The sequence below is a fragment of the Oncorhynchus mykiss genome, chromosome 2 (assembly GCF_057628025.1).
Source record: "Oncorhynchus mykiss isolate SJ-2025 chromosome 2, ASM5762802v1, whole genome shotgun sequence".
In the NCBI taxonomy this organism is placed as follows: Eukaryota; Metazoa; Chordata; class Actinopteri; order Salmoniformes; family Salmonidae; genus Oncorhynchus; species Oncorhynchus mykiss.
This window is the reverse complement of record NC_143023.1, coordinates 25,312,501-25,333,671: the sequence shown is the minus strand read 5'-3', so window position 1 is coordinate 25,333,671 and position 21,171 is coordinate 25,312,501. Positions and strand designations below refer to the sequence as shown.

Below are 21,171 nucleotides of genomic sequence, written 5' to 3'. Positions count from 1 at the left end.
ACCCGTTCTATCATTGGAAAACAGCAGGTAGGTCCTATAGAGTCGGAACAAATCCTGTCCGTGTCATGTTTCTCTCTAAGTGCTCCATGGGGATCATGATGGATCATGGAGGATCATGGGACGGTGACAGAGGTGACACCAGTCAGATGAATTAAGGCCGCCGAAGGCAGATCTGGCTCTCTAGAGAAGACAGGCTATGTGCACACTGCCCACAAAACAAGGTGGAAATTGAGCTGCATATCCCAACCTTCTGCCAAATGTATGACCATATTAGAGACACATATTTCCCTGTGATTACACAGACACACAAAAGAATGATTACACAAAAACAAATCCAATTTTGATAAACTCTCATTTCAATTGGGTTTAATAACACAGTGTGCAATCACACCTGGCCAGGGTAACAGGAGAACAGAGGACACAACAAGCTACTGGATCGGTTTCATAATAGTGTGTCATGTTTACGGCCTGTTCGATTTGTTCCACTCTTACTAATGTTACAGACCCACTTATCAATGATTTACAGATGGGGAGAGTAAAGAAAGAAAGAAGGAAAGAAAGAAAGAAAGAAAAGAGAGAGAGAGAGCGAGACAGGCGGACAGAGAGAGAGAGAGAAACAGAGAAAGAGAGAGAGAAAGAGAGCGAGAATTAACACTCATGCATTCGTCTTGAACTCTTCACGGAAATGGAGTGTTAAAAACCCATTACCCATAACACACTGCAGCTGACAGCTTCCTCCAAAATCTCTCTCTATCTCAGACAATCAGGCCCAAAAGGAATTCAACTAGAAAGTCTCAACCTCCATCAGCAAATCTTCTTTGGAGGAAACTGTGTGTGTATGTGTGTGTGTGTGTGTGTGTGTGTGTGTGTGTGTGTGTGTGTGTGTGTGAGTTTGCGTGTGTTTGTGTGTATGTGTGTGTGTGTGTGTGTTTGCGTGCATCCGTGCATGCGTCCGCATATCATCAAGACTTTCTCTTACATTCCATTGTTACCTTTTAAGAATAACTGAAAAGAACAATGACTGACAGCAATGTAACCTGTTGTGGACCTGTCTGTCCTTTCAGTGATGTAGCATTTCAGCCCTGGTGGCAGACAGACATAAATATATCTGCGATCTCTTACTGTTGTCATATTTTAAATACATGGGCTTCTAGAGGTTAACGTCTGGCTGCTGTAATGTCTCTGTTTTGTCATTTAAAGAGCGAGTGGACCAGACGAGAGAAAGCTCCAACACATTCCAGACAATCCCTGGGGAATAACTCAGTTCTCCCGTCATCACTGTCTCTCTCTGGGCAGTGTGGGCACACACGCGCAAACACACACGCATGTATGTGCACATACACACACGCATGCAAAAAAGCACATAAGCACACACACGCAAACATGCACTCACAGTTTTTAGCAGTGTCTTCTCCCCTCTGGTTGCTATCTAGTCATCTCCTGCTGCCCCACTAATAAGTCCATGCAGCATTTCTGAGGGTTTTATAAACAAAGAAATTATCCTGGGAGGCAACAGGAAGTGAGTGAAACCCAGCTGGACAGGCTGCAGGCAGCTCACACATCTCAGCCTATTACAGGTCAAATACAGGGCTGTTAAAGGCCACTGTAGGGTCTGGTAGAACTCAAATGGGCCAACAATGGGATATGTTGCAACATAGAATCTGCTGCAACATGGAATCTGCTGCAACACGGAACCTGCTGCAAGACGGAATCTGCTGCAACACTGAATCTGTTGCAACACGGAATCTGCTGCAACACGGAATCTGCTGCAACACGGAATCTGCTGCAACACGGAATCTGCTGCAACACAGAATCTGCTGCAACACAGAATCTGCTGCAACACAGAATCTGCTGCAACACAAACACACTCACCTAGTGTCTGTTATATAGTAAAGGGAGTAGGTCCTGACCCAGGACCAGATATATCCCCAAAGATACGTCCAACAAACACAGGGTCGTTTTGAAGCCTGATAGGCCAACACAAACACACACAGACCAGTCAATGTGTGAAGCGGCTCTCCAGCGGATTGTTGGCCTGATGGTTTAGCAGAACACAGCTTGATTATTAGAGAAATGGAGGTCAGGGTTAAGGGTGAGACACATCACTAGTCTGATTGGCTGAGAGCCTACTACCTGGCCGGATAGCCCCACATCATTTCCCCACCAGTTAACAAAGAATTGGATGTCTCGGGTAAGGTGGGGGTCCTATGGGGCTACCGTTCAGCTTTGCCTCTCTCTCCCTCTCGCTCTCTCTCAATTCAATTGCTCTCTCTCTCCCTCTGTCTCCTCCAGTCTAAGTGCCCCTTGTACTGTACATCTCATGCATTTTCCATGTCCATGAATGTTCAACCAAATGGATGCTATCTGGGGTTCTCTCTTTCAACCTTTCATTTTCTATCTGTTTCTAGCCTTTGTCTGTGTCCTCTCTCTGTGGATGGTAAATACCTCAGGTCTCTTCCTGCCTACCCCATGCTGGTACAGTACTGTAAGCTAAAGACCCTACTGAAGTTATTTGACATTAACCATTTAATGTTCTACAACAAGAGTGCAGAACTCTGGTCCTCAAGGGCAGCAGGGGCAGCGCACACCAGGTGTTTGTCCTTGGCTTTTAATTAGACATTCATTACAATCTGTGGAGCCAGGTGTGGACCCTCTGGCCAGTCGTAGCATTAACTGGTTGATTACATGTCAGGGAGAGAGAGCTGAAACCTAACAGCAGGACTGTGGTCCGTGTGGACTGTAGCTCTGAGATGTGCACCAATGTACTATTGGAAATACTAGAACATCACTGGAAAATAAGTGGTTCAGCATGAAATGCTGAAAAAATAAGAGAAGTAGGCAGGGAAAGATGGCTGATGGCTCCAGTAGCCTAAGCAATAGGACCATTACACTTACATTACACTTACATCAATTTACATTGTTAGATGTGTTGTGACCCAAACTGTCACGGTTGTTAGGATAGACGGACCAAGGCCCAGCAATAAACAATAAACAAACAATGAACGTGAAGTAACAGAGCACACATCAGCACTCAACAAAAAAATATCCCACAAAGCAGGTGGGAGAAAGGGGTTCCTAAATATGATCCCCAATAGAGGCAACGATTACCAGCTGCCTCTAATTGGGAACCATACAACCCAGCCACATAGAAAATCAATGACTAGAACACCCCCCCCCCCCCCCCTAGTCACGCTCTGACCTAAACACCGAGGGCTCTCTATGGTCAGGGCGTGACAGTACCGCCCCCCCCAAAGGTGGGTACTCCGGACGCAAAACCTGAAACCAAATGGGGAGGGTAGGGGGGATGACTTGTGTCGGTGGCGGCTCCGGTGCGGGTCGTAGCCCCCGCCCCGACCACGGATCCGGCCATGGAGCTGGGTTGGACATCGCGCCTGGACTGGGCACCGGCGCCGAGGAAGGCTCCGGCCATGGAGCTGGGTTGGACACCGCGCCTGGACTGGGCACCGGCGCCGAGGAAGGCTCCGGCCATGGAGCCAACTGGTGACACGCACTTCAGGGCGGGTGCGGGGAGCTGGCACCGGAACAACCGGGCTAGGAAGGCGCACTGGAGGCCTGGTGCGTGGAGCCAGCACAGGTGGCACCCGACTGGTGACACGCACTTCAGGGCGGGTGCGGGGAGCTGGCACCGGAACAACCGGGCTAGGAAGGCGCACTGGAGGCCAGATGCGTGAAGCCGGCACAGACTTCACCAGACTGCTGACAGGCTCTTCAGGTCGAATGTTGAGCAGAACACACTTGACCAACATCTCTCTCATCTCTCTCTCTCTCCCAACTTCTCCATCGCCTCCCTGACGGTCTCTGGCTCTTCAGGGTGAGTACGGGGAGCTGGCACAGATGGCACTGCACTGATGACTCGCTCTTCCACTCTCCACTGCTCCGCCAACCACCCCCCCCCCCCCCAAACCCCAAATCCAAGGAAGGGTCTCACATCTGGACATGATTTCCTCCCATGTCCAAAACTCCTTAACCTCCATAACACGCTGCTTGGTCCTGCGTTGGTGGGATATTCTGTCACGGTTGTTAGGATAGACGGACCAAGGCGCAGCATTATTCGAGTTCCTCATATTTTATTCGTGAAACTTAAACAAAACAATAAACAACAACCGTGAAGTAACAGAGCACACATCAGCACTCAACAAAACAATATCCCACAAAGCAGGTGAGAGAAAGGGCTTCCTAAATATGATCCCCAATTAGAGGCAACGATTACCAGCTACCTCTAATTGGGAACCATACAACCCAGCCACATAGAAAATCAATGACTAGAACACCCTAGTCACGCTCTGACCTAAACACCATAGAGAACTGAGGGCTCTCTATGGTCAGGGAGTGACACAAACAAATCATACTGAAAAATTACAAATAAATTACAGAAATGCCGACAGACAATCATTCAAGAATAATATAATAGTTATTACATCTTATTGTGTGTGCACAATAATAATAATTGAGCTAAATGAAAATACATTGAAGACACGATTTGTAACATTTCTAATCTACATGATTAAGCAATACAGGTCTTCTGGTAACAACATTCAATTAGCCACCAAATGGAAAAGACATTCCAGTTAGCTTGTTTTCTCATTTTCAGATCATCAATCTTAGCCTAATGTAGCAGGCGTAAAAGAAGCGCCTGAGGGAGCTCGGATGAAAACTGAAGCATCCGTTTTGAGGCTTCGCCGGATGCACCCTCACATCCATCTAAATCTAGTTTTAAATGCCAAAACAAAACACTAGCAAAACACTAGCAAATACAGAATAATAATACAGAATTTTCTCTCCCATTATTGTCTGATGTTATTGCTATAGCATTGTGTGCTGTTTATTAGTGACTGCACAGTGTATTGTATACATTTAAAAACAAAACAACTATGTTTTAAGTGAGAAGTAGGCATTGGTCTGAAATTCACGAGCACCACAATGCATACTTCACCCATACTCTACCAAGGTTTTCCAGCACAACACTTTGACCTACTACAGTAGCTATGTTGGTCAATTGTACTTTCAACAATGTGTATGCAGGTTGCTAAGGATTCAAACCTTCTCAAACAGCCTAGTTCACACTCTTACAGGAGGTGCTTCCACAATGATGTGATTTGGACCGCATTCAAGGTCATGTATTGCACCCCACACTAAGACAATGTGTGCTGGAGCAAAACACAGCAATACAAGTAAAAGTACACAATAATGACAAATGGCAACAGAAACAAATGTAGTTATTAGTATTTATTTAATATTAACAGTTGCATTTCTAGAGAGAAGCAAAAAAACTGAAGCCCATTTAAGCCAATATGGCATAAACAGGAAATGTTTACCCTGATCTCTTGGACAATGGAGAAAGCTCCTGGAAAATACACAAAATAATCAACATGTACCCACTAACTATTTAAATGAAAATGTTTTCTGAAGAAAGGCCTAGTACTGCACTACCTGTAAACAACAGTGAGTTATTACAAAATAAACAATTTACAATCAAACGTACATTCATCAGACATAGTAAACTTTGCACTTACAATTCAGGGATGGCCACAATAGCGCTTGAATAGCTACAGGGTTATGCAGGCTGTCTTGTTCAAGCCCAGTTCTACCACACCTGATTCTACTATTTCAGGTCTCTATGAACAAAAAAGGCCTGTGGCTCGTCAATAGCAATTTTAGTAACTCCTGATACAAACACTGTGACAAATGACAAACTGCTGAGAAACACCTGTAACAAAAAGTACAAAACACTTCTAAGAATAAATATTTATAAATCTAACATTGGATAGGTGCTCTAAATCCTTTAGCTACAAATGTTTTTAGTAATGTTGTACACAGCTGTCCAACTCCAGTAAAATAGCACACATTCCCACATATATAAATGGCAGTATAAATATGAAATTATATGGGCGTACTCACAGATCTGGAACAGAACATACATAACTACTACTGATAGTGTGTGATGTACTGTGTGATTATGAATATGCGTAAGTCGTTTGTCAATCGACGTGGGCCAGCTTGAAGAAATTCTTAGCTTCTCAAATGACAGAAAGTGGTGCCTGAAAAGGAATCGTTTACAACCTGTGCAACTTATCGCATGTATTTGTAACGTAGGGATGGCATGCATCTGACAGATGAGGGCAATGACGTCTTCTTCGAGAGTTTGAGAGCTGGTCTCTCCACTGTTCTCCCCTCTGTAGAAGTAAGACGCGCGCACCAGTACTAGTATGCGTCACACTCTCTGTACCTTGCCACTCAACGATGCCGAACGAACCCAAAGGCTCTTTTAAGAAACACCAAATAAATGAAAGTAATCACACATTGTGCGTACGTGTGCACACCAGTGTGTGAGTGTGTAATGGGAAAGGGGGGGGGGGGGGGTCAAAAACTAAACACGAAAGAGAATGGCCAAAATAGCCCCTCCGGTAGGTGAACCCAGGACCTTCAAACCCCAGCGTGGTGATGCTAAGCGACACTATATAAATGATGACAGCACACAGCACATTTTCGTTCCAAAATGTTTTTGTTCATTCACTCAGTACTGGTTGAACGTTTATTTCTCTTCCTTGAAAACAGTTACATTTTATCACATAACTAACCAAGATAGCAAACGTGCCATTTTATTTTGACTTCACAAAGGTCGTGGAAGCAAGCAATGATCCTTATGAGGTTGTTGTTTTACCTGGATGCTTTGTGTGCAACCTGCACCCCTGCTACCTTTTACTTGTGAACGGCGACTTCAGGTTTTCAGGAACACATTGAAAAGTAACTTGACACTGTGTTGATCAGTAAGCACAAATTTGGATTATAATGACAAGAAGAAAATAGCATTGACAGAGGAGGGTGTGAACTAAATTAATGAATAAGCTAAGCTAAGTTTGTTCTGGCGTGTGCATGTATTATAAATAAAAAAGTGTGGCAGTTTTCCCAAAGTTGATTACACACAAGTGTTCAGTCATAGCAAAGCTATCTACCTTCCTTTTGCTTCTTATCCAACTGGTGTAAGCTAGCTAGCTACCTTCATTTTGCTTCTTATCCAACTGGTGTAAGCTAGCTAGCTACCTTCCTTTTGCTTCTTATCCAACTGGTGTAAGCTAGCTAGCTACCTTCATTTTGCTTCTTATCCAACTGGTGTAAGCTAGCTAGCTACCTTCCTTTTTGCTTCTTATCCAACTGGTGTAAGCTAGCTAGCTACCTTCCTTTTGCTTCTTATCCAACTGGTGTAAGCTAGCTAGCTACCTTCCTTTTGCTTCTTATCCAACTGGTGTAAGCTAGCTAGCTACCTTCCTTTTGCTTCTTATCCAACTGGTGTAAGCTAGCTAGCTGCAGCTACAAGCATTCTCCTAGTTAGCTGCTACTGTTGCGTAGCAACCAAGTTGCACCCGGTTTTAGAACTCTGAGATTCGGCTGAAAAGATATTAGCATTGTCAAAAATAGAGATATGAATTTAACATTGAGCTTCAACCAATGTGTATTATAGTCGCGCCAACCAGTATAATGTACTGCAGGCTTATAGGCTGTACTGTATACTATCGATTGCAGTGTTTCCCAACTGGCGACCTGTGGGCCGAATTTGGCTCGTGGGTGGTTTCATTTGACCCCCAAGTTTTCAGAGCAAGAAATCAACAACAATTATTTTAAAAAATATATTAAAAAAATGTTGGACATAAAAGACCAGGAAAACAGCTCCAAGTGATTTTTATTTAATACATCTGTTGCCATGTATTCCCACGTTTTAGTCAAACATTATATCTGTTTGGGCTTCTTGTGATCAATTTACAGTCCACAAAATATTTGTAATTATGTAATTATCATTATTAATAATGATCCCTGCTGTTCAGTGAGTAGACAACAGACTGTGTATACTATAGACTGTGCTGTGTATTTTATATACAGTATGTAGCATACAGTGTGTAGGCTACTGTATAGACTTACAGAGCTGGGGCTGGAGTGTCGGCGCAGTTTGGGCGACTCTTTCCCAGTAGAGGAGGCCTTGGAGGAGATACAGGCATTGTTCTCTGAGTGCACCCTCTTCACCTGGCTGGCGGGTTTCTCGAAGGCGTCGAAACCGCTCTGTGTCCGCTGAACCCTTACCTTCCTGTCCTCAGGGATGGTGTCCAGGGGCGTGATGACCGAGTCCTTTCCCTGGCCGCTGCGTGTGGACATCTTTGTGACACATATCTGAGAGGAGAGAGGAACCGAGAGAGAGGGAGGAGTGAAAGGAGAAAGAGGGTGAGCGAAAATGAAAGTGAGGAAAATTATTACATCTGCATTTACTGCTGTTCGGACCAATATTACCCCCCTTCCCCCCACCAACTCCCCTCCTCCTCTAGATCTACCTTCATGTAATCTCTCTGTCTGTCTCCATCTCTCCCTCCCTGTGGAGTCCCAGTGCTACTTCTCTCTGTTAGAAGGTCTTTATCTCCATATCCCTCTGATCAAAACACAGCAACCATACTACTCTGTTTCTGCTGCTGCCTCTTTCACATCCCATTGCTGCTGTGCCTACACACACACACACACACACACACACACACACACACACACACACACACACACACACACACACACACACACACACACACACACACACACACACACACACACACACACACACACTCACACACTCACACACAAGTACACACAAGTGCACATATGCGCACACAAACACACACATACACACGCATTTCCTCTAAACACAATGCAACCTACCGGCTACTCCACAGCCGCCAAAGAGTGTGTTTGTTCCCTGGGCAAAAAAAGGACCAGGCAGCGTGTCGTGTTGTGCCACAGCCTACCTTTCAGATTAAATATTTAGTACTGGACTCCCCAACAAGCTGCTACTCTAATCACTACATATATACAATGACCAGGCTGCAGAAGAGTCACCTTGCAGCTCTCAGAGCAGAGTAGCTCTCTCACCCAGGTTAGGATTAGTCACGTTACACAGTTGGGCTTCTGACAGGGAACAAACAACAAATCATAATTTTTAGTGTAGAAGGATGTCCCTTGGGGGTATCCGTACCTAGGTATGACATGCGAGGGTTAGGTTAGTAAACATGCTGGAGCTAGAACCTCGTTGTCGTGCGTCCTTATTTTAGATAATACTACATGGTGTCAGAAGTGGTTTTAATAATCACATAAATGTGAAGGACGTACCAAGTAAATCATACATTCAGGCTGTTTCAAAGCAGGGAGGGCACAGTGTTGGAGATAAAACAGCGCATATCATTATTTTGCTAGCTAACGAGAAAGGACTAAGTTACTGCTAAGCAACATGTTGCAAGAGGAAGAAACTGGCGGGATTTCAGGGTTTGCGACTCCACGGGCTCTGGCGCAAACACGGACAAGCCAGTGGCTAGTGCTGATGGATTTCGCATTAGTCCCCTAGAGAATTTTGATTGTATGGACATTCAAAACTGGTTGAAATGGATTGGGCCCTTTGAAAGGTACAGGGTAGCATCAAGCTTAAACGTGAAAAATTTGGCATTTCATGTTAATACAATGATCTACTCTATGGGTGATGAAGCCGAGGATATATTAAATGCTTCAACGTTGACTGAGGAAGAGAAACTGAACTACAATGCTGTTAAAGACTGTTTTGAAACGCATTTTGTAGGGAGACAACATTATATTTGAGAGAGCTCGGTTATATATGCGCAAACAGGAGAACATTGTCAGTTTGCTCAGGGAAGAGCTGATCCGAGATCGGATTGTAGTCGGAATAATAAATATATCAATTTCTGAAAAGTTACAGTTGGATTCCCAGTTTACCTTGTCCAAAGCTGTAAACCAGGTTAGGCAGAGTGAGACAGTAAAAAGACAGCAGACGATGCTGCGCAACAGCAGCTCCTTGCAGAGCGAAGAGAGTGAGGAAATAAATGCATTTTCATACCGAGCTAAAAAAAAACGGAGGGGAACACAGAACAGAGACAGACGTGGAGAAAACAATCACAGACAGCACCAGTAGCTAGTTCAAGTGTTTGTCACAAATGTGGGAAATCCCCTTTCCACAGATGGAAAGATTGCCCAACAAAGGATTCGGAATGCAGGAAATGTCACAGGAGAGGACACTTTTCAGCTGTCTGTCGATTAAAGCAAATGCATGAGGTTTCAGAGGAGGTACAGCAGGACAGCATCTTTCTGGGAGAAGTAAAGGAAAACAATACTGGCTGGCATTCAGACATTAAACTCAATGGGGAGGTTGTGTCATTTAAACTAGACACTGGGGCAGCAGTGACAGCTATCCCAACTAGGCTGTATAGCTATAGCAGAGATGGCCCTTTGCTCTCAACAAACAAAAAACTGTACGGGCCCAGTAATACGATTTTACCAGTGGTAGGGCAGTTGGTGATTAAACTGGAGAGTAAAGACAAAAGTGCCCTCCAGCCTGTCTTCGTCATTGACTCTCTAGCCAGACCGTTGCTGGGGCTGCCAGCAATTGAAGCATTGCAACTCATTGAGAGAGTGAGCGAACTGGAGGAACCAGGTGAGCTTTTCAAAAATAAATTCCCAAAAGTGTTTTCCGGTCTAGGAAGGATAGAAGGTGACCACAAAATCCAGCTGAAAGAGGATGCTGTCCCCTATGCCCTTACTACCCCCCGCCGTGTGCCTATCCCATTATTGGCCAGAGTAAAGGAAGAGTTGGGGAGGATGGAAGAAATTGGGGCGATGTCTAAAATAGAGAGTCCCACTGACTGGTGTGCAGGGATGGTAGTGGTCCCAAAGCCAATGGGGACATAAGGATTTGTGTGGACATGACTAACTTGAATGAGGCACTCTGCAGAGAGAGACACATCTTACCATCAGTGGAGTAATCACTGGCTCAGTCGGATGGCTCACAAGTCTTCACAAAGCTGGATGCCCGCTCAGGATTCTGGCAGATACCGCTGTCATCAGAGAGTAGGACACTCACAACGTTTATAACACCGTTTGGCCGTTACTGTTTTAATGTTTTGCCATTTGGAATCGCTTCCGGTCCTGAGCATTTCCAAAGACGCATGTCCCAGCTGTTGGATGGGCTGAGTGGCGTCATAGTCCAAACGGAAAATGTGCTTGTGTGTGGAAGGGGCAGAGCAGAACATGATGTAAGGCTCACAGCAGTTCTGACCAGACTCCAGGAGACTGGCCTGACACTCAATGAAAAATGCACTTCTGCACAGTCAGAGGTATTGTTCTTGGGACACACAATCAGTGCAGCTGGAATAGAGCGAGACCCGGAGAAGATCAGCGCCATCACAGATATGCCCATACCCCAGAATGTGGCTGAAGTCAGGACTTTCTTAGGCATGGCCACTATATGTAGGTTCCTCCCACAGTTTTCAGATACAACCAAACCCCTGAGAGACTTACTAGCCAAAGAGAATGACTGGTCATGGGGTCACGTGCAACAGGTGGCGTTTGACAAAATCAAAGGGGACCTGGCCTCACAGAGAGTGCTGGCCCAGTACCGTCCCCACGCTAAGACAGAGGTATCAGCAGATGCATCATCCTTTGGGCTAGGGTGGTCCTCACACAGATGCAGGACAACATGGAGTGACGTTCAATAGCATACTATACATCTCCCGAAGCTTATCCGACACAGAGCAAAGGTATGCACAAGTGGAGAAGGAGGCGTTTACTATCACATGGGCATGTGAAAGGCTCAGGCAATACCTTATTGGCCTGCAGTTTACAGCAGAGACTGACCACAAACCACTGTTGGCTCTGTTAGGGACAAAAGCACTGGACGACTTGCCTCCCAGAGTTCTGTGCTTCCGCCTCAGATTACTGTGGTTCACCTACAAGATGGTGTATGTGCCAAGGAAGGCACTGATCACAGCAGATGCACTCTCCAGGGCCCCAATTAAACGTCCATTATCAGAGGAGGAGCATTGTCTAGAGGATGAGGTACAGGTGTCCATTAATGCAGTAAGGGACAGCCTACCTGCATCTCAGACCAAACTGCAGCAGATTGCAGAGGGGCAACAACGAGACCCCATCTGCCGACAGATGCAAAAAGGGATGGCCCAGGCAGGAGGAACTGCCTCAGCTGCTGAAGCCCTTTTGGGTGCACCAAAGTGACTGCCACTGTAATGGAGACCTTCTCCTGAAAGGACAACGGACAGTTATCCCAGAGATTCTACAACCAGGAATGCTAGACAGAGTGCATGAGGAACACATGGGGATAACCAAATGCAGACTGAGGGCTCAACAGTCGGTGTGGTGGCTTGGTCTGAGTACTCAGATTGTCAAGCTGGTGGCCCAGTGTGAGGTCTGTACAAAATGTCAACCTTGTCATCCGGAGCCAATGACAGCAACAGAGCTGCCAAAATTATGCTTATCTACCCAGCAAAAAGAGACTAAGTTAATGTTCATACTGTGTCATTTAATGCTTTCATACTGTTTCAGGATGTGAAGTAGCATGTTAGAGAATAATACTGGTTTGCAAATTGCATTTCAGTTATGCTTCAGTGGTTATGCATGTTGAGTTCTTGTTCATGGGAGAGGGGAAGATGTAGTAGGATGTCCCTTGGGGGTATCCGTACCTAGGTATGACATGTGAGGGTTAGGTTAGTAAACATGCTGGAGCTAGAACCTCGTTGTCGTGTGTCCTTATTTTAGATAATACTACATTTAGTATCACAATACTCAATACCATCAAGACACTCAATACCATCAAGATACTCAATACCATCAAGATACTCAATACCATCAAGATACTCAATACTATTAAGATACTCAATACCAAAATGATACCACAGCAAAACAAGACAGCATATTAGCCAAAGTCACAGAATGGCACTTCATCCAGACAGATGAACTCAGCTACTGCTCTGTTCAATCATTGGGTATCTTTGAGTTCAACATCATGATTTGAATTTTTTACGTTACTAGAGAATAAATGAAACAATCAATTTGACTTTGTTTTTATCAACCTAACTACATAACACCATTATGGTAATAATTTACTTGAATGGTAAATCTCGATTGATAAACGGGGTAAATAAAAATGTAGCCTAGGCCTATCCACAATACAGGTGAATGCATATTCAATAGGAGTGTGCACATGCATTGAGTTATTTAGCTTTTTTGGGGCTGATTTCATGGGGCTACAGATATCAAACAATCTGTATGCCTTCCATTTGGGACTTATTTGTTGTATTGATCAACAACATTTGCATGGAAGAAGCTTATTTTAAAAAATGTCAGCTGTCTCTTTAATCAGTAATGACATCATTCACGAGGCAAGACCACAGTCAGTTCACTGAGGCAAGAGATCTTTAGAAGAGAGGTGAGAGAGGGACCGAACGTTTTTGGTGTCAATCAGCTTTGAAATCAGCATATTTGGTGTTATAGTTAGCATATTATCACAAGTACTAGGTTAGTGATAATAAAAGTATTAGGGTAGTGATAATAAAAGTATTAGGGTAGTGATAATAAAAAACCTAGGGTAGTGATAATAAAAGTATTAGGGTAGTGATATTAAAAGTATTAGGGTAGTGATATAAAGGTATTAGGGTAGTGATAATAAAAGTATTAGTGTAGTGATAATAAAAGTATTAGGGTAGTGATAATAAAAGTATTAGGCTAGTGATAATAAAAGTATTAGTGTAGTGATAATAAAAGTACTAGGGTAGTGATAATAAAAGTACTAGGGTAGTGATAATAAAAGTATTAGGGTAGTGATAATAAAAGTATTAGGGTAGTGATAATAAAAGTATTAGGGTAGTGATAATAAAAGTATTAGTGTAGTGAACGACGGCCTACACCGACGGCCTAAAGCGACAGTCTACAGCGACCAAGAACCAGGTCTGTAGCGACGCCTCTTGCACTGAGATGCAGTGCATTAGACCACTGCACCACTCGGGAGCCCCTTTAGCTGTCAGTCAGCTAGAAAGAAAGTTAGCCTAAAGCTGGAAGCTACCCGTATCTTCTTGCATTGTAAAGTGTTCTAGCCTGTATAGACATAGTTTTACGAACAGTAATTAACAGTTTCAAAATGTCTACATGCTGTGTCACATTCCTTTGTGTTAACTTCTGTGCAGCATGAGTGGGGGGGGGGGGGGGGGGGTTGCCTGCGCTGATAGACAGGCTTGATCCTTGAGACACATTTGACAGAAGTACCGAAACTACAATTCTAGTACCAAAGCATTTTACATGTTCTAGTATTAGAAAAAGTACATACGTATTGGTATACAGTGCAACACTAATGCACTAATGCATGCAGAGTAAATCTCGACAACAACACAACGACATAACCCATATGTCCCAAACAAAACATTATAACAGTAATTAATGCAAAAATAACATCAACAGCAATGTACAAGACCTTATATCAGATGCTTGTGTAAATGCACGTGCACGTGCACACGCACACACGCACACACACACACACACACACACACACACACACATGCATACTTACTGCATTACATCCTCTCTCTACCAGTTCCTCCCATTCCCCAGCCCACATCCCACTTCCCTTCCTGACCTCCCAAAAATGTCAGAGCAAGACTCTATGAGCCTCTCTGGACTCTGTGGAGAGAACAGACTGGCTGGCAGACACACACACAATCAGCGTCTATGGTTGTGACATGTGCAAACAAATATTTTTGCATGCTATCATTATATCATAGCTGTAGGCAGGGCATACTGTCTGTAGTTTACCTAGTATGACACCCTGAATTAGTCTCTGTCACCCTAACCCAGATAGGACAGTCTCACTATGATATATGAGCTGCAAGATTATTAGAGAATGTACGGTAGTGGTTTAGTTACAATACAATATGTGATATATAAATTATTAGATAATGTGGTTCAGTTACACTACAATATGAGCTAGATAGATTATTAGAGAAATATGAGAGCAGAATTGCAAGAGGATGTTATAATACTTTTATTGCATCAAATGGTTGTTTTATGCAACAGAATAAGGGGTTGTTAGAAGACTCATCTGTGTGTGTTATACTGAGGATGGGCCTCTGGAAGATGTACGATGTCTTTGGGGATACCACATTCCAGAGCATGAGTTAATGTTTCTGTTCTATATGGTACCAGGGAGAGATGACCCCCAGGGCCAGACCCTGGTCTCTACACAAAGAAAACAGTTTTTACAGCAGATACTGTCTGCTGTGAATTATAAGTATCTTTCATACAAATCTTAACCTTGTGACCCATTCCATACATCTGTTGTTTGTCATGTAGACAGAAAGGGGTGTATCTTGGCTATAAAAGACCTTTGTACTTTTGTCTCGGGGCTCTCAACTAAGCATCTCAGGGTGATTCGTCAACCAGCCATCATTATCGTAGAGCACTCAATCGATTCACTTTATATGTGTTTGTTGTATTGACCTGCTCCCTTATTAATACGTCAATAAAGACTCAGTTTAAGTATAACTCTGACTTGTGTGATACGTTTGTCTCTCCTCATTTGATAGTAAATAAATGAACCACCACAGAATGTACGGTAGTGGTTCAGCTACACGACAATATGAGCTAGATAGATTATTAGAGAATGTACAGTAGTAGTTCAGTTACACAATGAAATCTTGGTTGAGGAGAATATTAGAAGATGTACAGTGGAAATCTGGAGAAGACTGTATTAGAGGATGTACGGTAGTGCTAAGGGGAGGTCAAAGGTAATGCATCTGGCAACATCCCTCCCATCATCACTACTTATCCTATTATCTGTAATGCTTACCCAGTCAGACAGACCAGAGACAACGAAGGTTTAGTCCTCATTCACGGCCCTCCTGCCACAGTGTAAAGGTGCATTTCCTTTTCACACGAAGAGACAAAGGGCCAATATGGTAGCCAGAGACGCTGCGAGGCGATAGGAGAAAGAGTGGAAAAAATGCCTTACCCTCTCTCCATCACTATTTAGAGCTTGTTGCTATTGTTGTCAGTGTTCCTGAATGGTAAATTAATGATGTGTGTGATGCGCACATCTGACACTAACTAGGTCAATCCTTTGAAGTCAGTCTCTCTCTCTCTTTCTCGCTCTCGCATCTTTCTTTGTGATGTGACACCCCTCTCAGTCTTCTCCACCTCCTCAAGGCACTGCTTGTATATATATGTAGGGCCTATTATAGAGCGGTGTGAGGATGGAGAGAGGGCGGTTCTTAAAGGAGGCCAGGAGATCAGGAGAGCGAGAGATCAATGGGTGATGGGCTGCATGAGGAAGGAAGGATGTAGGAAGGTGTGACATTCATTCCCACTTCCAATGAGGTCAGACGGGCTGTCAGAGGTGGATCAGGATACACTCTACCTGCCGTTGCTATGGGCCACTGTCTCAGAGACAGCAGTGGAAAGAGCAGAAATGCTTTGTATTTACTTGTTATTAAGAAATTACTGTAAGTGGTAAAGAGGCACTTCCTGAAATTACTGTAAATGATAAAGAGGCACTTCCTGAACTTGCTGTAAGTGGCACTTTGTGGTAACTTAATAATAGTTCAACATAATAAAAATTGAAATGTTTTGCTCTGTTTAGCTCTGGCCCTATATTATATAATACATTTCTTATACCATATTATAATGTTACAATGTCAGCCTTCAGATATTTATTGAGAGAGTTTCTCTACTTATAATCTAAGCCTACAGATATTTAGTGAGATGAGTTTCACTTCCCAACCAACTCCTAATTAACTAACATCAATGGTTGTATAAAATATTCAGACAGCCGAGCAGACGGACCACTCCTTCATTCATTGTCCCAGATCTGTGGCCATCATTAGAGACGCAGTGCCATGAGATAAACACACCCTCTGGAAAATAACACAAACCATGTTCCAGAAAACAACACAACACTGCAGCACTGCAGCACACATAACAGTGACTGCTCATTGCCAGAGGAGCTGTGTTTGTTACATCACATTGACTGCTCATAGCCAGAGGAGCTGTGTTCGTTACATCACAGTGACTGATCATAGCCAGAGGAGCTGTGTTCGTCACATCACAGTGACTGCTCATAGCCAGAGGAGCTGTGTTCATTACATCACAGTGACTGCTCATAGCCAGAGGAGCTGTATTCGTTGCATCACAGTGACTGCTCATAGCCAGAGGAGCTGTATTCGTTGCATCACAGTGACTGCTCATAGCCAGAGGAGCTGTATTCGTTGCATCACAGTGACTGCTCATAGCCAGAGGAGCTGTGTTCGTTGCATCACAGTGACTGCTCATAGCCAGAGGAGCTGTGTTTGTTACATCACAGTGACTGCTCATAGCCAGAGGAGCCGTGTTCATGACATAACAGTGACTGATCATAGCCAGAGGAGATGTGTTCATTGCATCACAGTGACTGCTCATAGCCAGAGGAGCAGTGTTTGTTACATCACAGTGACTGCTCATAGCCAGAGGAGCTGTGTTTGTTACATCACAGTGACTGCTCATAGCCAGAGGAGCTGTGTTCATTACAATGACTGTATATATTGTGTTTATTATTCACAATAAGGTATTTATGTCAAATGGGTTTTGCTAGAAACTGATCGTAGCACTGTTGAGTTATTGGAATAGAAGATGTTGGTTGCTGTGGTTTAAAACCATCTCCCAGAGAGGAAAGTAGCTATAGCCATCTATAGAGATACAAGGTGAGGCTGGGCTAGAGTTAGTGATGGGGAAAAGAGGTTCAGATACAGTAAGACTGGGCATTGGGTTAGGCTTTGGGAAAGGTAGGTGATTTTCTAAATTTTTCCCAATCCACTAAACTACAGTATCTATGCCACAGCTGGGTTGATAAGAATGATGTATATAAACCCTGAATTGCCGATTGCTATGTATTGGCCATTGAGAGGCTTTGAAGCCACCGGTCATTCCTCCATAGGAATCAATGGAATTCTACAGTATTTCAATGAAATGTTTCAAGGACTAAATTACATGTATTGAAGTATTATATGTATTTATTAAGGTGTCTGTAACAGAATAAATGTGACAAAAACAAATGTAGACATTAATAAACATATTCCTATAACTTCCAAAATACTTTTTTACAACAGTGAGGGAGTGCCAAGATGGAGGCACGATGGCTTCAACACAGTGCCCCCATCTGACATCTAGTGTATAAATCATTGGTTAATAAGCCTGACTAGAATAAAACACAAATTCAAATAGAGCAAACCAGACCCTTTACAGCTGTCCACAAAAACAGAACTGTGCCCTGACCTGTCCCTCCATGCCTTAATCCCTCTGTTTTTCCACCCTACATTCCTCCATCCGTCCATACCTCTGTCCCTCAATCCCTCTGCCCCTCAATCCCTCTGCCCCTCAATCCTTCCATCCATCCCTCCCACAGGTATCTATCTATAGGTTGTGTGAGTTATACAACCCTTTGTCCATCTAGATCCAGCCATTCAGCCAGTCAGTCAGCTAACCATCCAGCCAGCCGACCAGAGGCCCAGGCCTCACCTCCACCTCCTCCCTCTGATTAGTACCGAGAGAACTTGGCTCTGATTTGGATGAAGATGGAGGATAAAAACTCTGACATATTAATGAGTAAATTGGCAGGCTTCCCCAGCACTTCCAGCCTAAGGAGCCAGAAGCATGCAGGGTCACTCAGACCAATCACTCTGACACTTACAAACTCCAGTGTGGATCTCTCCCTACTCTAGACCAATGCCAGCAACCCAGCACAGCTATAGTTAAAATCTCACTGTTCAGAGCCAACCAGAACAAGGAGAGGAGACCAACAATGGATAAATAAGTAGAACAAGGTAATCTAATTCACTAGACGTAACACGTCACAACTAAAACCTCCCCTCTATTTAGGAGTGTTGAAGTGTTGGATGTAGTGTCTGACAGAATGTGCCTCTGTTGTGGTTTTGGTCCAGGGCAGAATGACTGTTGGCTTAGGTTCAGCCTTACTGACACTACTGTAAGAGGTTCAACACTGGGCTAGGCTGGGCTTGTCTGAAGACATTATTGTTAGAGGAATAATAAGATAGATTTACGTCTGTCTCCAGACGAGAGGGAGGGACTGGGAGGCCGGCCATCTAGAGGGAGTCTTCTCATTCTGTAGAGTGGCTTGGCTTGGCTTTAGTCCTGCAGAGCCAGAAACAGACAGTCTTCTGAAGGGCAAGTTAGGATAGGTTGGCTTGGAACAAGGTGGGATGGATTGGGTGGGTCTTTGAAGTAGGTACGGTGGGTTTAGTGGGCATTTGAACTTCAGCAAGTGGAGCAGTTGTCCTGTGATGCGATGATACCTATCCAGTTGTATCCGTTAATGGTTCATTCCATGCTTTTCTACTGGACGCAGTGGTTGATCTTCCTACAGTAAATGATCCCCATTTACTACGAGACATACCACTCCAACTACAACAGCTGCTGTGTGTGAACAACTAAATATGCATAACAAAATATAGAGAGTGAATTATTGAGTCATTAGAAAGTTGTCTCCATGATGATTCAGACATATTGTCCTCCTTTTATGAAAGTAGCAGTGAATCAGAGATTAATGAATGCATAGGCTACGGCCCCCTGACAGATAAGTGCTGTAGTACTTATCACACCAGGTTGAAGTGACCGTTCTCTTCTCCTCTCTCATAGTAGCTTAGCACCATAGAAATAAATATTCATTCAATGTGTTTATAATATATTCATCAGTGGTTATCACTTCAATGGAGCCTACAGTCTCAATATTATGAATCATTATCATAGTACTAAGGCTACCATTGTGCTCTATAGAAATGGATCTGACTTAAACAGAACAGAGATTACTAACAAGATATGCACATATACCACCGGGAAGGGTAAGGCGGAGGGGCAGCATACATGATAGATCAATATCTGGAACAGGGGTAGGCAACCCTGGTCCTGGAGTGCTGCAGGTAGGACAGGTGGGTTGAATTGAGGCATTCGCTGAACTGATCAATTAACTTAGTAGCTCAGTGTGGTGCCTAGTTGGAGGAAAAATCCTGCAGTATCTGCGGCACTCCAACAACAGCATTGCCTACCCCTGATCTGGAAGATCAAACAGTCTAAATCTGGCTTCATAGCATTACAGGAAGTGTAAAGGGCTCAGGTTTGAACCCAGACAATGGCCTCCTCATAACTCACTATCAAAAGAGCACCACTTCAACTTAGGCCCTACACTCTTAGAAAGAAAGGTGCTCTCTGGATCCTAAAATGGTCATTTGGCTCTCTGCATAGAGGCCCTTTGAAGAAACTTTTTGGTTCCAGGTAGAACTATTTTTGTTCCAAGTAGAACCCTTTTGGTTCCAGGTAGAACCCTTATGGGTTCCTGAAGAACTCTTTCCACAGAGGGTTCTACTTGAAACCAAAAAGGGTTCTATGGGGACAGCCGAAGAACCTTTTGGATCCAATTTTCTCTAAGCATGTAGAACCAGTCACTCCTCCTTAGGCCTCTCTGCCTTCCCCTCTTCCTCCCTCTCCTAACCACTTGACTCTCTCATCCACTCCTCTCTTATTTCCCTCGTCGCTTTCCCTCCCTTTTTGTCCTCATCATTCTCTTTCTGAAATCAGTCCCTGTTCTCTTCTGGTCTTTCTAAGAAGAAGAGGGAAGAGAAAAGCAGCAGCAGCAGCACCCCTCCATGGCTCGATGGTTTAGTCTGGTTGAACGGTGACAGATACTTTTGAAATGTATATTTATTATATCTACCGCCCTTCAACCAGGCTAAACCATCGAGCCATTGGAGGAGGACTGCGTTCCTGTTAATTTCTCTTCTCCCATCTCCTTAGAAAGACAAGAATGTACGTTGTGTCGTATGACCCTGCAGAAAAGCCCAAGGCACAGCCTCTCAGCCTCAGTAGTGTTCTGTGAGGCGTTAACACAGATGGGAGAGTGGCATCGCTCGGTCCGACGGACACTCAGACCAGCGTGACATGTGAGCTGCAAACACTGCTACAGAGTAGCCATTCAGACGGGTAAACATCAGCACCTAGCAGCACAACAATGGAAACATACCTTCTAGCACTGAGGGAGGGAGGGAAGGGGGAGGGAGGGAGGAGGCGAGAGACAGAGAGGCAGAAAGAAGTCTAAAGATGCTCTCGTTTGTGCTTGCTGAATGAATGCAACGTAAAGAACCTGTATAGAAACTGCAGATGAGGCTTTCCAGAGTTCCAGTCAGCTCACCGTGTTCCACACACAACCCCTCCCCCCTGCGTCTACATAACCTCGTCACATCCTCCCTAATCACTATCACACATAGATAGTCTTAGGTGGGCCTGCGTGGAGCTAGC

General features: G+C 44.1%; 1 protein-coding gene across 3 annotated transcripts in view; it reads right to left on the bottom strand.

Annotated features, from left to right (window-relative positions):
- The window catches only part of cdk14 (cyclin-dependent kinase 14), a 200,833-nt gene that overhangs the window by 139,030 nt on the left and 40,632 nt on the right, over positions 1 to 21,171 (bottom strand). For 2 of the 3 annotated variants that reach the window (XM_021626100.3, XM_021626106.3), the window contains one exon: positions 7,936 to 8,181. The exons of the other annotated variant lie outside the window; for it this stretch is intronic. In XM_021626100.3, coding sequence (XP_021481775.1) covers positions 7,936 to 8,181 — 246 coding nt within the window. The remainder of the gene's footprint in view (positions 1 to 7,935; positions 8,182 to 21,171) is intronic. 3 annotated transcript variants of the gene reach the window in all.